This window comes from Podarcis tiliguerta (genome assembly GCF_965153285.1).
Source record: "Podarcis tiliguerta genome assembly, chromosome: 5".
Taxonomy (NCBI): Eukaryota; Metazoa; Chordata; class Lepidosauria; order Squamata; family Lacertidae; genus Podarcis; species Podarcis tiliguerta.
Window position 1 is genome coordinate 26,635,695 of NC_139538.1, and position 16,991 is coordinate 26,652,685.

Below are 16,991 nucleotides of genomic sequence, written 5' to 3' on the forward strand. Positions count from 1 at the left end.
TTTTAAAAAAGACATCTAATTGGATCTAGATTGTGCCTTCCACTCACATCTTGGCCTCTAAAAATAGTTTACTACAGCTACTATGTAAGTGTAAAACCCATCTGTGCACAGTGACACCCCCCAAAAATTTTACTGCTATGATTTCAGATACTTGTTATGTTAAAAGAACAGGATGAAACACTTTCCAAGCTGAGTGAAGGGAGTGACTACGTATGTTACTTGGAGTGTGAAAAGATGACATGTGTCAATTATTTTATGGTTGGTTGTACAATATGTTCCAGCCATCTAAAAATGGAATTTAACTTTACACTGGCTGTGGATCAAGCAATGAAATCATTGCTTGCCACATATCTTATTTCTCATATTATTATTTTTGTGGCTAAGTTGAAAAAGTTATGCAAACCAGTTGGGTGTTGCTCCACACTTGAGGCTTGCCTTGTAAACTGGGAACGGTGCCATTTGACATCTTGGAAGCTACCAGGTCACCTGATTAGCGTATAAATTGGGCCTTGCAAAGGTGAGTCTACCCAACCAGTGCATCTAAGTATCACCGGTGATGTGTCAGCTGTTGTAATGGCAACTCCCCTATTCAAGCTCTTTAAAAGCATGGCAAGAGATGCATCCCACTTTGGGTCTCCTACCAGCAGCTGCATTTTGATATGTTTGACCCTCTAAAATCAATGTGATACACTTTGACAGTCCACCAATGTGATGAGAAGCACAGTTTCCTTTGTGTACATGGGGCTACAGAATTTAGACAGAGGTAATGGGGCCATCCCCCTCATGGATCACTGCCTTGCCGTGGCGAAGGGGCTTGAATAACTCAGAGAAGCTATGAACTATGCCGAGCAGGGCACCCAAGATGAACAGGTCATAGTGGAGAGTTTTGACCAAAAGTGATCCACCTGGAGGAGGAACCGGCAAGCCACTCCAGTATCCCTGCCAAGAAAACTCCATGGACAAAGACAACAGGCATATAAAAGTTATGACGCTGGAAGATGAGCCCCTCAGGTTGGAAGGCATCCAACATGCTACTGGGGAAGAGCGGAGGACAAGTACAAGTAGATCAAGAGCTGATGAAGCGGCTGGGCCAAAGCCGAAAGGACACTCAGTTGCGGATATGCATGGAAGTGAAAGGAAAGTCCAATGCTGTAAAGAAAAATATTGCATAGGAACCTGGAATGTAAGAACCATGAACCTGGGTAAGTTGGATGTGGTCAAAAATGAGATGGCAAGAATAAATATTGACATCCTGGGCATCAGTGAACTAAAATGGACGGGAATGGGCGAATTCAGTTCGGATGACTATCATATCTACTACTGTGGGCAAGAAACCCGTAAAAGAAATGGAGTGGCCCTCATAGTAAACAAAAGAGTGGCGAAAGCTGTACTGGGATGCAATCTCAAAAATGATAGAATGATCTCGATACGAATCCAAGGCAGACCTTTTAACATCACAGTAATCCAAGTTTATGCACCAACTACTGCTGAAGAAACTGAAATTGACCAGTTCTATGAAGACTTACAAGACCTTATAGAAGTGACACCAAAGAAGGATGTTCTTCTCATTATAGGGGATTGGAATGCTAAAGTTGGGAATCAAAAGATAAAAGGAACAACTGGCAAGTTTGGCCTTGGAGATCAAAATGAAGCAGGGCAAAGGCTAATAGAGTTCTGTCAAGAGAACAAGCTGGTCATCACAAACACGCTTTTCCAACAACACAAGAGACGACTCTACACATGGACATCACCAAAATCAGATTGATTATATTCTCTGCAGCCAAAGATGGAGAAGCTCTATACAGTCAGCAAAAACAAGACCTGGAGCTGACCGTGGCTCAGATCATCAGCTTCTTATAGCAAAATTCAAGCTTAAACTGAAGAAAGTAGGAAAAACCACTGGGCCGGTAAGATACAATCTAAACCAAATCCCTTATGAATACACAGTGGAAGTGAGGAACAGGTTTAAGGATTTAGATTTGCTGGACAGAGTGCCTGAAGAACTATGGGTGGAGGCTCGCAACATTATACAGGAGGCAGCAATTAAAACCATCCCAATGAAAAAGAAATGTAAGAAAGCAAAGTGGCTGTCCAACAAGGCCTTACAAATAGCGGGGGAGAGAAGGCAAGCAAAATGCAAGGGAGATAGTGAAAGATACAGGAAATTGAATGCAGAATTCCAAAAAATAGCAAGGAGAGACAAGAAGGCCTTCTTAAATGAGCAATGCAAAGAATTAGAGGAAAACAACAGAATGGGAAGAACCAGAGATCTGTTCAAGAAAATTGGAGATATGAAAGGAACATTTCGTTCAAAGATTACCATAATAAAGGACAAAAGTGGTAAGGATCTAACAGAAGCAGAAGACATCAAGAAGAGGTGGCAAGAATACACAGAGGAATTATACCAGAAAGATATGGATGCCTCGTACACCCCAGGTAGTGTGGTTGCTAATCTTGAGCCAGACATCCTGGAGAGTGAAGTCAAATGGGCCTTAGAAAGTACTGCAAATAACAAGGCCAGTGGAAGTGATGGTATTCCAGCTGAACTATTTAAAATTTTAAAAGATGATGCTGTTAAGGTGCTACACTCAATATGCCAGCAAGTTTGGAAAACTCAGCAGTGGCCAGAGGATTGGAGAAGGTCAGTCTACATCCCAATCCCAAAGAAGGGCAGTGCTAAAGAATGCTCCAACTACGGCACAATTGCACTCATTTCACACGCTAGCAAGGTTCTGCTTAAAATTCTTCAAGGAAGGCTCAAGCAGTATGTGGACCGAGAACTCCCAGAAGTGCAAGCTGGATTTAGAAGAGGCAGAGGAACCAGAGACCAAATTGTAAACATGCGCTGGATTATGGAGAAAGCTAGAGAGTTCCAGAAAGACATCAACTTCTGCTTCATTGACTATGCAAAAGCCTTGACTGTGTCGACCACAGCAAACTGTGGCCAGTTCTTAAAGAAATGGGAGTGCCTGATCACCTCATCTGTCTCCTGAGAAATCTCTATGTGGGACAAGAAGCTACAGTTAGAACTGGATATGGAACAACTGATTGGTTCAAAATTGGGAAAGGAGTACGACAAGGCTGTATATTGTCCCCCTGCTTATTTAACTTATATGCAGAATTCATCTTGCGAAAGGCGGGGCTGGATGAATCCGAAGCCGGAATTAAGATTGCCGGAAGAAATATCAACAACCTCAGATATGCAGATGACACAACCTTGATGGCAGAAGGTGAGAAGGAATTAAAGAACCTTTTATTGAGGGTGAAAGAGGAGAGCTCAAAATATGGTCTGAAGCTCAACATCAAAAAAACCAAGATCATGGCCACTGGTCCCATCACCTCCTGGCAAATAGAAGGGGAAGAAATGGAGGCAGTAAGAGATGTTATTTTCTTGGGCTCCATGATCACTGCAGATGGTGACAGCAGTCACGAAATTAAAAGATGCCTGCTTCTTGGGAGAAAAGCAATGACAAACCTAGACAGCATCTTAAAAAGTAGAGACATCACCTTGCCAACAAAGGTCCGTATAGTAAAAGCTGTGGTTTTCCAGTATGGATGTATGGAAGTGAGAGCTGGACCATAAAGAAGGCTGTTTGCTGAAGAATTGATGCCTTTGAATTATGGTGCTGGAGGAGACTCTTGAGAGTCCCATGAACTGCAAGAAGATCAAATGTATCCATTCTTAAGGAAATCAGCCCTAAGTGCTCACTGGAAGGACAGATCGTGAAGCTGAGGTGCCAGTACTTTGGCAACCTCATGAGAAGAGAAGACTCCCTGGAAAAGACCCTGATGTTGGGAAAGATGGAGGGCACAAGGAGAAGGGAACGACAGAGGACGAGATGGTTGGATGGTGTTCTCAAAGCTACCAGCATGAGTTTGACCAAACTGCGGGAGGCAGTGGAGGACAGAAGTGCCTGGCGTGCTCTGGTCCATGGGGTCATGAAAAGTCGGACACAACTAAACGACTAAACAACAACAACAATGGGGCCATACGTTGCTTTCCTGTCCTGTTTCTGCCCTCAGCATCCTTATATTAGATGTGAAAATCTAAGACAGGGAAGCCAGTTCATGTAGAGATATACACATGTAGGCTCCATCTGTGATGAAGGATCTCTGTGAGAAATCTCAGTCTCTCTCTCTCTCTCTCTCTCTCTCTCTCTCTCTCTCTCTCTCTCTCTTTTTTTCTCTCTTGTCTTTAGCCCCTGGAATCTCAGGTGCATAGGCGGCAGCACTGCCCCACTGGTCCTCGATTAAATGAAGCTATAATCATATGAGTAACACATCAAAGGGACTCAATTCACAGCATGAATCAGAAGGGTTATTTCAGAACACAAGACTCTATGGTAACAGGTCTTAATTCAGCAATTAATGTTTCATGGCATTATGACCTGTAAATTGCCAGCAACAGTTGCCATGCACACTGCTCCACATATTGGATACAAGTTTTCTTGTCCTTAAGCATATACAGTCAAATCTCGGTTGTCGAACATAATCCATTCCGGAAGCCCGTTCAGCTTTTGAAACGTTCAACAACCAAAACACGGCTTCCAATTGGCTGCAAGAGCTTCCTGCACTCAGTGGAAGCCGCATCGGATGTTTGGCTTCCTAAAAACGTTCGAAAACCGGAGCATTTACTTCTGGGTTTTCGGTGTTCAGGAGCCGAATTGTTCAAAAACAGAGCCGTTTGGGAGCCTTGGTTTGACTGTATTATTATTAAAGGGGCAGTAGCAATACCCATGGGCTCCTGTTTATTACTAGAAAAAATTCTGCATCAGAACTGTGGGACAAGCTTAGGATTGTTCTGAAAAAGTTTCTTATTTTGATTTCTGTTATTGCTAAGCCAAAAGGCCACCACATTGGTTAATTTCCCCCATACTCAGGATGGAGCAGCCCCTTTCAGAAATTTTAAGGGAACCCATAAACAGCAGGTGAAGTATTCATCCCACTTAGTGGTGGCAGCAATTGTGTGAAAGTAAGGGCAAAAAGCATCACCATTTAGCTTCATCACAAGAATTGTAGTAATGTATTTGACTATGTGAAAATGTCTGAAGTCAACATAGACTGGGGACAATGCTTTCCGTCCTCACTCCGACATATTTTGTGTTTAAAAATAGGGAGAAAATAATCTGGTAAGGAGCTTAATCACCACAAGGATTTTGAAAACAACAGCAAAAAAGGCACATGTGTGTGAAACCCTCCCTCACCATCTTTTATTTCAAGACACAATAAACATATCATAAGATCTTCAGTTCAGCCATAGTTCCTATATTTCTTTTCTTCTGAACTCGCAGATTGTTCCTGGGAGAGGAAATACAGATAATAGTGTTTAAACTCAGCACCCTATGGGAAGTCTGGAACAAATATCAAACTCTTTTATAGATATCATAGTGTGTGAATACAAGGTCTGTTAAAATGCAACAGTCCTTTCAGAATGACAATAACCCTAGAAAACACAACTTTTTAAAAGAAGCAGCTGAGCTGTATTTAGAACAGGGTGCTATCTCTCTGCTGAGATGTCATTGCAAAGTGTCAGGTCCCTGGATGAATGCCCTAAATGTTTAACTCAGCCACTTTTCTGATGCTTCCTGTCAGCCGGACGCAAACTAGGACTCTCCGGTGAAAGCCTTAGAGTACTGTCAAGCTTTACGGTTTGTATAGCACAATTGACAAAAGCCTCAAAGCGACACTCTGACATCCAGTTGTGTGGGACATTCCAATTAAAATAGTCCTTGGAGATATTGTCACCCTGGTTTTGATTTGATACAAACTGCCCAGAAGTAGTAATTCAGGTTTATTTCAAGAGGACTCTTTCCTATAAGAACAACCAAAAACTCTGGGGGGAAATGTATTTCCTTTTACATAAAGGGATAGTTCTGGTAACTATTATCAACAGAGCTTACCTATATAACAAATAATAATCTGCAGTTATTTGACACTTAATAGTTTTCTTTTTCTTATTTACATCAATAGCCCTCCTTGGCAAAGTTGCTAAGTATCACCTTTCTTAGGAAGATTGGTTAATTGTTATAGTAGCTCAGTAACAACAACGTCAGATATGCAGATGACACAACCTTGATGGCAGAAAGTAAGGAGGAATTAAAGAAACTTTTAATGAGGGTGAAAAAGGAGAGCGCAAAATATGGTCTGAAGCTCAACATCAAAAAAAACGAAGATCATGGCCACTGTGCTCACTGGAAGGACAGATCCTGAAGCTGAGGCTCCAATACTTTGGCCACCTCATGAGAAGAGAAGACTCCCTGGAAAAGACCCTGATGTTGGGAAAGATGGAGGGCACAAGAAGAGGATAAGATGGTTGGACAGTGTTTTCGAAGCTACAAACATGAGTCTGACCAAACTGCGGGAGGCAGTGGAAGACAGGAGTGCCTGGTGTGCTCTGGTCCATGGGGTCACGAAGAGTCGGACACGACTAAACGACTAAACAACAACAACAACAACAGCTGGACTTCTCAATGGCCAAAACAAAGATGGGGCAACTGTGGCCTTCCAAATACAGCTCCCATCATCCCTGACCCTTGACCATGCTGCTTGCTGCTAAGGTGACTTGAAGACCAATGACATCATCAGGACGCCTGATTCCCCATCCCTAGGCTAGCCTAGTTCTCAGAGGACATCCAGCAAGGGGATATTGATGTGTGTAACAATAACAATAGAAATCGTTTTTGGAGAGAGGCATAGAGAGTCAGCAAACTTGGATCTGGGATTCTGTGAGCTAACAGCATTTTGGAGTCCTGACAGTCTCCCTGGAGACCTGATGCTGGAGCCATGGATTTTGGTTGTCTCTTGGGGTGTTTAAGATGTTCACCATATACTCCACTTGTATATTTGTAAATAAACATAAATATTACAGAATGCCAATATGCCTCCAATGACCTCCTTCCGAAAGAAAACAAATATGCTTGAGCTCTGTGCCCTGGAACTCCTCATCACTCAGAGACATGAAGTGAATGTACAGGTTTTATTAATGTGATCAACGTTATATTCTAAGATGAACTGCAGCTCTTTCTATTTGGAATGTAATTTTCCCTGATCCTTTCCCCCCTAACTTCAGAGGAAGCAAACTTTTTTTTATACAATAAGAAACCCTTCAAATACATAATTTGAAAAACCTACTTTAGCGTCTTTTTAGATTTATTACTTGCTCATTATCAAAGAACTTGGCACAGTTGGGGTTTTCATACCTGCAAATAGATTTGTCAGAAGCATCTTTTTTTATTATCACTTCCCCCCAATCTATATTTTATTTGATTTAGTCATACTTTAGTGAGGGAGAAATTCCATTGTTCATTTTACCTTAGATTTTTACTTGTGCACTGTTGCTCATTTTAATCAATGGTGGATGCTGCTGACTCAGTCAATTATGATGATCAAATAGCAGCGGAAAGGGTGGAAAGTTGGCTATTATTTAATTGCAAGTACCCATTCTTCTCACAGCTGCAGCTGAAAGGGAATTTCTCAAGCTCCAGCAATCAAAGTAACCAATATTTCTCTAATGTTGGAACTTTTTAAAGTTTCCTTGAAAATGAACATCCAGGTTAGTAGAAAATTGGTTGCCAATGAAGGAATTCGTTGCTTTCAGGCCCAGAAGCAGAAGGCCCCGCTAACATTTAATGAGAAGAGAACCACTGAATCTTTTTTTCATGACAAATGCTTTTCAGGGGATAGCAGTTTGAAAGATGAAGCTGGATGATGTCAGAAGGAAATTGAATATTTCCACTAATACATCTCCCCATAAAGAATAATGCACTCACATACAGTAATGAGGGGCTGCTGTCATGTGATTTTGGTCTTCCAAAGCATGCGCTCTCTTTTTTTATCTTGCATTTTAATGCTGTGAACTAACCTGAGATCTACGAATGAAGGGCGAATAAAATATTGCACACACCCTTTGAATAGCAATGTCCATCAACTTAGGGGGTTGTATGGCCCCCTCATATATTTTATTGGGGGCACAAAGGAACCTCAGCTCCTAGGAGCTGGCTGCTTTGTTACCCCAGAAGGGGAGATTAGCAACTGGCTGGTAGTCACTTAGATTTTCCAAATCCAGGGAGAGTTTCTTGAGGAATGGTTTTACCACTGCTTCCTTCAAGCAGACAGGGACCACCCCCTCTCACTAGGAAGCATTAATCACACACACACCCCGGCCCATCTAGCTGACCAATCCAAGCACCTTGTCCATATCATCAATGACCCTCGAGGTCCCTTCTATGATTCTGTGATTCCATTCATGCCTAATCCTAGCAATATAATGACAGCAATGGAGGGCCATTTAGGTGGGGACACAGAAAAGTAGAGGCGCACATTGTGTTTCACACATATTTATGGATAATGCACATGGCTTACACACATTGGCCATATAATATGCACACAATATATTTAAAGCAGAATTATACCACTTTAAACAGAATCCTGGGAATGGTAGTTTGTTAAGGATGTTGAGAGTTTTTAGGAGACCCCTGTTCCCCTTATAGAGCTACAGTTCTAGAGTGGTTTACAATCAACCCTTCTTCCCAGAGAATACCCTCTTCTCGAATGCAGAAAGAGGTTGAAGGTGTCCCAAACCCCATTCCATCCACAATGGTGACATCAGAAGATTTTATGGAATATGCCAGTCATGAATGCTGCCCTGAGTTGTTAGTATGATAACAACTAATCTAGTGAGAAAAATAAGACAGAATATAATGCAGTTTTCAAAAAGGTGGGGGAATATAGAGGCAACTTAACAAAGCATTAGGGTTGTGCATTTTAGGGTAGTATCTAGTGCAAATACTCTGACATGTAATATACATTTTAAAAACACTTCCAGGATTCAAAGTGTGGTGATGCATCTTTTAAAGAATATCAGTAGGTGGAGTAAATCCCATGAAGGTCTCAGGAAAAATAAGGGAAACCTCATTATCTGAAGAGCAAGCTAAATTCTATGGGCATATTTATGCTGCTGCTGCTGCTTGGTGGTTTTAATGTTTTGTGGCTCTATGATGAATTACTAAAAAATATTTTTAGTGTATTATTGCTGTTTTGTTTAAATATGAATGTATTCTCCACCCTGGGACCTTCAGGTGAAGGGCGGATGATAAATGTTCTATAAATAAATAAGCATGTGATCAAAAATGCATGGCTTTTTTGTCATTTAATCATGAATATATCAAAGAGAAGGTCTTTGAATATTGTCCCTGCACTGAAGATTCTGAACCCCACACCAGTACAGAAATCTGAAAAGGCACCTCCAGGCTGCAATAGAAATGGTGTCCAGGAAACTTTTCTCTCCATTTTTATTAAAAATCCCATGGTTAATGATAATTTGAAAAATCCCTAATTTTACCAGATGATTTATATTGCTGCCGATGTGAGAATAAATCTTTTTAGGCCATAATCCTAGGCACACTTACTTGAGAGTAAGCACTGTTGAACTATACTCAGGGCTAGCAGGCAACCTTAGGTTGCATAGGAAAGGCTACATGGTAAACACAACTCTATCCTCCAATATCTTGCTCCCCATTCCTTCCCAGTTGCTGCTTCCTGGAGCAGCTGCCTCATTCTACCCAATAGCAGAATTGGCTCTGACTTGTCACTGCACTATTTTGTCTGATTTTAAACTGGATGGTTGTGCAGTAATTTTGAACAATCAGATGTGCATAGAACAGACCCTTGTAGATATTCACCAGACAGATGGAATTATAGTGAAATTGGAAAGAATCCTGACCTTTAGTTATTATGATCAAGGCTAAATTTTAATTTATTTGAAGGATATAATGGTAACATTTTCCTTCAGGCTTTAAAAAAGTGTTTAGCGTTGTTTAATTAGTTTGTAGGCGGGCTAATCTGCCTCCCAATTCCTTTGAACTCACTCTAGGAGAAAATAGAAGCAGCTGACTGTGGTTTTTTCTTTGTATTTCAGGAATTGTGGCAGTCCTTTTTTGTGGAGTCACGCAGGCCCATTATACATACAACAATCTGTCAGCAGACTCCAAAATGAGAACTAAACAGGTAAAGCATCAAATCCCACCCCCTGCCCCTTTCTGTTCCCTTGCTTATTTTGTTCCTTCTGCTAGAATAATGAGTATATAACAATGCTGACAGTATACCAGGAAGGGATCTCATTAATGCAAAGAATAAGGTTTGCGTCTTCATTAAGGGAGAAGAATACTGGCACCATCTCTGCCAGGAGAGCCTTAACAAGTCTTCTGCTAAGTAAAACTTTTAAAAGGTCTTTTGTTATCTCAGAGGCCACAATCATCAAATGTCAGCCTAGATGGTGATGTAGTCTGTGGTCATATTCTGTGGTACTTTCTATTGAGTAAGACTGGGGTCCAGGTTTGCTCAATGACTTGTTCATGGCCCAACTGATCCCCCTACTTTGAACAAATGACACAGACACCCATGACATATCACAAACTTTTTTGAAACTTCCTCAGTAGCTGAGGGGTTCTACCAGAAAGGGGAGAACCAAGCTGAAATTCCCCTATAATCCTATTGTTCTTGGGGGGGGGGTCCTACTTTTGCCAGTTGATCTGCTTTGTTGCCAGATAAGTATTTCTGGATCCAGCTTCACTGTCTCATGACAGAGAAACAGAGGCACATCACTGCATCATTTTTTTAAACTGTGTTTCATCAAAGGGCACAGGTGCTGTTTTGCCTAGGAACCTAGGCAACTCCTTACACTGAGTCAGAACACTGTTCCATCTAGCTCACTCAGCATTCCCTATACTGACCAGCAGCAGCTCTCTAGGTTTTTGGGAAGAAGTCTCTCCCAGCCCACCTTGAGATACCATGGATTAATCCCGGGACCTTCTGCATGCTGACTAGAAACATGGACCTGGTGGGTGGAGGTGGGTGTGGGTGTAAATGGACTGATGGAACTGAAAGTTCTAGCAAACCATGAATGCACCAATTCCAGAATTAATGTGCTGGTCCCATGGGTAGATCGAGAGATGATGTCCTAGTCCAGCCCGGGGTCGAAGGAGCAATATGGAGGCAGTCTGTAAAAGCTGAGGCTGGGGGCAGGGCAGGGTTCATGCAGGTGACCTACAATGTTGCTTCCACAACTTGGGACTGGGGCTGGCTGGCTTTTATCTGCCCCGAGGTATAGGGTGACCACGATCCTCAGGTGACTCACCTCTCCTGGCCTTAAGGCGAGCACTCTTCCTGCGGGAACTTAGTTCCCTCCGCCTCTCTGCCCTAAGCCTCTGCAGCTCAGGAGAGGCTGGAGGGTTATTGGACCCAGAGGCAACCTCAGCCTCCTCTGACGGGGCTGAGACTGGAGCACCTGCAGGCAATGGGTCCTCCATCACCTCAGGAGCCAGAGCAGACTCAGCTAGTGCCTGCACCTGAGGATCCAGCACAGGTGAGGACCCTTCAGGCTCATGCCCCAGCCCCGGCTCATCTGGTCCTGGAGGCGGGGAATCCTGTGCAGGCTGGGATTCCTCAGGTTCAGCATCCGACTCCGAATCCCAGACCATCACAATTAATTTAGAAATTACCCATGTTATATTAAAAGGCGGAGCAGGAAGTTCAGCAGAGCAAACCAGTGGGGGGTGGGACAGGTGACAGTGGTGGTGTGAGGAGATCTGTTCCTTCCTCATTAGCATTGTGTTTGTACTGGTTGCAACAGCAAACCCTGTTGGAATTTATATAGAATAAAAAATGCAGTTAAATTAATGTACAAGTGCAATAATTTGACAGTCTTATGTAAATACCAGAATGCCCCTCAGGTACAGTCTGTTATCAGCCTGCAGAGAGAAGCTTTTAAATCTACGAGTACGGTATACTGGTGGGGATATGGGATGTTACCTAACTGAGCAGATGCAATATTTGTATCAATATTTGTATTTTCTCATAGTTGTAGTAGTACACGTTCCCTTTGCCCTGGCAAATAGCACTGCCAAGCCAAACTGCTGCTGTTCACATCTGGGTTAGTGTTTGGAGGGAATGCCATTCTGACATTACAAAACATGTGATCCTGTTTGGCCTAGCCGGACACAGTCGCACCTCTCTCCTACCTTTCAGGTCCTCATCCAGAGCCCCAGATAGTCCTTCTACAGGCCCCCCAAATCCACCAGCTAAACTCTGGATAGGCATGGAAGCATTTGAGCATAAAAATCCTCTAGTACAGAGCACAACATGTGAATCAAATTTGGCGAGGACTTGGTTTTGATTTAATGCTTGCATTCTGCTTTTCTAGCAACAGCCTTGAGCTCAAAGCAGGTCATAATAATAATAATAATAATAATAATAATAATAATAATAATAATAACAGCATTAAAAATTAGCAAATATTGCAATCACTATTGTTCTTGTTGCTTAGTCGTTCAGTCGTGTCCGACTCTTCGTGACCCCATGGACCAGAGCACACCAGGCACTCCTGTCTTCCACTTCCTCCCACTGTTTGGTCAGACTCATGTTAGTAGCTTCGAAAATACTGTCCGACCATCTCGTCCTGTCGTCCCCTTCTCCTTGTGCCCTCCATCTTTCCCAACATTAGGGTCTTTTGATCTTCTTGCAGTCCATGGGACTCTCAAGAGTCTCCTTCAGCACCATAATTCAAAAGCATCAATTCTTCGGTGATCAGCCTTCTTTATGGTCCAGCTCTCACTTCCATACATCACTACTGGAAAAACCATAGCTTTAACTATACAGACCATTGTCAGCAAGGTGATGTCCCTGCTTTTTAAGATGCTTTTTAAGCAATTATAGCAATCACTATAATCACGTCGAAAGAAAACACAATGGCATATAAACAATGCATATAAATATGGTTTTGTAAAGGCAATTTGGTTCACATTCAGAAGCTCACATTTGCTCTTAGAGGGAGGGAAAGCAATAGCAGCTGGCAGGGTGGCAGGGGCTGGGTTCTCAATGCCATACAACTCTGCCAGTCCCTGAGAGGGGGCGGGAGGAAAGGCAGCTGGGAGCTCGGTGCAGGAGCAGGAGCAGGAGCATCCACCTGGCTCTGCTGCTGTGCCTGAACCACTCCCTGCTGCCTTGTCCCTCTTGCTCTTGGTGAGTGACAGCAGCAAATGGCATTGGAAAGCCAGGTCAGTAACATAGACCTGACTGTGCCTCCCTACCTGCTACTACAGGAGGGAGGTCATGAAGATGCAGCAAAGATGCACCAAATCATGAAGATGCAGCAAAACCAATACATGATAGATGATGATGATGATGATAGATAGATAGATGATAGATAGATGATAGATAGATAGATAGATAGATAGATAGATAGATGATAGATAGATAGATGATAGATAGATATATAGATATATAGATAGATATATAGATAGATAGATAGATAGATAGATAGATGATTGATTGATTGATAGATAGATAGATAGATAGATGATAGATAGTAAAACTTCTTATTTCATATCTAATAAGACCAGCCCAGAAGAGAACATTACAATAAATATATTTGATTCCTTACCTAGTCCAGGGCCACTTTTTAATATAAAATTATTTAGTTTTTCAAACAGCATAAAAACAAAATTCTGAGGAATCTCCTAAACTTCCCTCTTCCCCTTGTAGGTTCTTTTGTGAATCATTTCCTCCTGCATCTTTTATAATAAGACTTTTAAATTTCCATTATATCCAAAATTCAGCATTAAACTACAAGTGTTATTCCAATCCTACTAATGATTTTAGCTGTTTACCATGGTTTTAAAGATAAATTATAAATTTTCCCCATTCCTTGTTAAATTTCTTCCTGGTTTCTGATTCTTCAGGTCATTTTTGCCATTTTGGCATAATCCGTCAATTTAATCTGCCATTCTTCTCTGATAGGGACTTTGGTCTTCTTTCCATGGCCACTTTTGATTGGCTGGTTTGTCATTTCTTTTACAAAATTTGTATACTGCTTTTCAGTCATAGCAGTCTCAAAGCAATAGATTGGGAGGGCCTGTGGCTTTAAAGAAAATTCCATAAAACACATGAATCAAGAACCTTATGATCACATTATTCATTTTAACGCACAAAATGTAATTGAAATAGCCAGGAGATACCAGGGAAGTTTTTAATATTTTTGTCTGCAGAGAACATTAGCCTGGATGCGACAATCTCTCTGAGGCTTTGAAATGTTCATCAAAATAGCACTGATATAGAATTGCAGCTTTTGGAGGGTTGGTCCCAAGCACGACGGCATCTTATCAGAAAGAGTTTGTGATAAAAACCATTCTTCTGAAAAATGCTTGGTGAATGAAAATGAATCTTGATACATTTCTGCTCTCTTGTAATATTCTCATGCACATTATCATCCCAATGCTGGGTCAGTCTGCCCTTTCCTTCAGAAACATCAGGAAGATAATTGCATCAGCTGCCAGAATATGTTGTGATCATTTCAAAGAGAGCACTGAACTGGGCCCCAATCCTTGCCAGGCAGGCACAGTGCAAAAAGGTAATAATGGAGTGATACTCTGTTAGAGTCAGCCCCGCTAGGTAACAGCAAGCACAGCTTTGTATATATGGATGTTGACAGTCCTCCATTTAGTGTAGAGTGGAGAGCTTTGGAAAGGGTCAATTTGACCTGTGTTGCTATCTGGGATACACAAAAGTGAGAGAACACGGTGGGAACAACAGAGACATTCAGGTCAATGTTCTGAAATTGTTATAACTAATGTCTGACTCAAGTCTATGAGGATCATAGGATTATGGCACTGAAAGGGACCTCAGATGTCAGCTAGTTCAAGCCCTGAGAAGTGCATGAATCAACTGACAGTCCCCAATTAAAAACCACTAAATGAAGAAAACAGTATTCTGCCTTCCAAGACAGTTTATTAAATTGTCATATAGTTCATGCCTTCAGGAGTGGTTAGTCTGAATCATTTTTCTTTGAATTTTGAATTTTGGATTCCGCTCTCTGGAATAGGTGTGGAAGGATCTGTCAATTTCTGCTCTCTGTGTTTCTCCTTTTCTCTCAATCCTTAATTCAGTTCTCCACATTTGTGCAATAATTTACATCTATTTACACAGCAAAAAATCTTCATGAAGATTTATCAGCATTTTAGTGTGGATTTCTCCAAATAAAACACGTTTTTGCAAACCATTTCTCTAAGCCATTTTATAATGTTATTTTCACTGATATATTAATTTCCCTGGATACCTGCATATCGGTGAACACTGGCTGGAGAACTGCATTACACAAATTAGATAAATATGAATTTCAAAGGATAGCTGGGTTTCAGTTCACATATTGTTTCATAGATTCGCCTTTCAATGAGAACTGAATCAATTCACATCCACCCCCGCCATCCCTAATCTGAAGCTACTGAGAATAAATTTGGTTCATCTTCTATGTGACAGCCCTTCATATATTTGAAAATGCCTATTGTATTGCCTCTTAATCATTTCTAGATTAAGAAAACACTGGGTGAACACAAAGGCACAGAGAAGCAGGGTAAAGGCAATGAGTAGATATCCTTGTTGTTACAACTAGTGGAGAAGCCTGAATTAAAGAGAGAGCCAGTGTGGTGTAGTGGTTGAGAGCGGTAGTCTTGTAATCTGGGGAACTGGGTTCGCGTCTCCGCTCCTCCACATGCAGCTGCTGGGTGACCTTGGGCCAGTCACACTTCCTTGAAGTCTCTCAGCCCCACTCACCTCACAGAGTGTTTGTTGTGGGGGAGGAAGGGAAAGGAGAATGTTAGCCGCTTTGAGACTCCTTAAAGGGAGTGAAAGGTGGGATATCAAATCCAAACTCTTCTTCTTCTTCTTCTAAAGGTTTTATACAAGGCAAAGATTATCACTCTGGCCAGTTGGTGAAATGACGCTCTTCTGTCGGGTGCTACTGAACTCCTTAATGTTCCCTACTTAGGCCAAAACTATGTGATGGTTAACGTGATGAGTTCCCACCGGGTATCCTCTGTGCTTTGGCATCCTGATATCTAGTGTTTGTGGCCAGGGTGCTACATTTGAAGCAATGAGCATTTCTAAACACATCTTGAACAATCATCCTTTAAAATCTGGCATTCTGTAGAGCTGCATGACATTTATCTGGGCAGCCAAGTGGTTGTGTTTCAGTGTGACAAAAGACCTCATTCTTTTTAATAACACCTTTCTGGACATGGTCCACTACCCTCTGCTGCAGTGGTAGATACGGTAAGCCCTTTAGAGATAATTAATCCACACTTCCAGAATGGGAAGATCACCTAGATGTCAGGATTTATTGGTACTTACAGTCCTACTGCCTTTTGACTTTCAGCAAAGTGGAAAACATTTCCAGTCTAGAAGAAAACAGTCTAGGGCTGATGGTTACCAGAGCTACTTCTGCCACCGAGCAAATTGCATGTTTTCCCAGAAATGAACAGTTGTTGTTCAGATCTTTAGGTATTACTAATGGTCTCAGCCAACCAGGCTCAAATTGATGCATTAATCAGTAATGGAGCAATGTTACAGACCAGGTGTGGGGAATCTCTGGACCTCTAGATGCTGGTAAACTATAATTTCCATCAATCCTGGCCATTGGCAATGTTTGCCGGAGCTGATGGGACTCATAGTGCTGCAGTATCTGGTGTGCCAAAAATTCCCCACACCTGTTTTATGTGAGCATTTATTTATTTTGTTTGCTTGCTTGCTTGCTTGCTTGCTTGCTTGCTTGCTTGTTTAAAATAGGTATATTCCATTCTGGATCCAAATATATTAGTATACGCTCAATAAATAAATAAATAGACTCGCAATGGAACAAGAACTGAACATACAACCAACTTGTTAACCAGGGGTGTGGAATTTGCAGGACGGAGGGAGATATTCAGGAGCTAGTTCTGTTATCTTCAAAGGGGGCACCACAACAGGCTGCTGGTTACTCCCATACTGTTCTCCCTGGATAGTCTTGACAAGAGTCCCTCTGGGTTGGAAATCTGTTGGTCAATGCCAGGTCAGTGAATGGCAAAACAACAGCTATCCGGGACTTGAATGTGTTTAAGCATGGTGACCTAGCTTGTATTACAGAGACTTGGTTGGATGAAACTGGGGGCATTAATCTCCCTCAG

At 41.9% G+C, this 16,991-nt stretch overlaps 1 protein-coding gene across 2 annotated transcripts in view; it reads left to right on the forward strand.

Annotated features, from left to right (window-relative positions):
* The window catches only part of SLC9A9 (solute carrier family 9 member A9), a 249,304-nt gene that overhangs the window by 104,349 nt on the left and 127,964 nt on the right, over positions 1–16,991 (forward strand). For both annotated transcript variants that reach the window (XR_014511863.1, XM_083442758.1), the window contains exon 9: positions 9,917–10,005. Coding sequence is in view for 1 of the 2 variants with exons in the window: in XM_083442758.1 (XP_083298884.1) it covers positions 9,917–10,005 (89 nt within the window). In the remaining variant the exon portion in view is untranslated. The remainder of the gene's footprint in view (positions 1–9,916; positions 10,006–16,991) is intronic.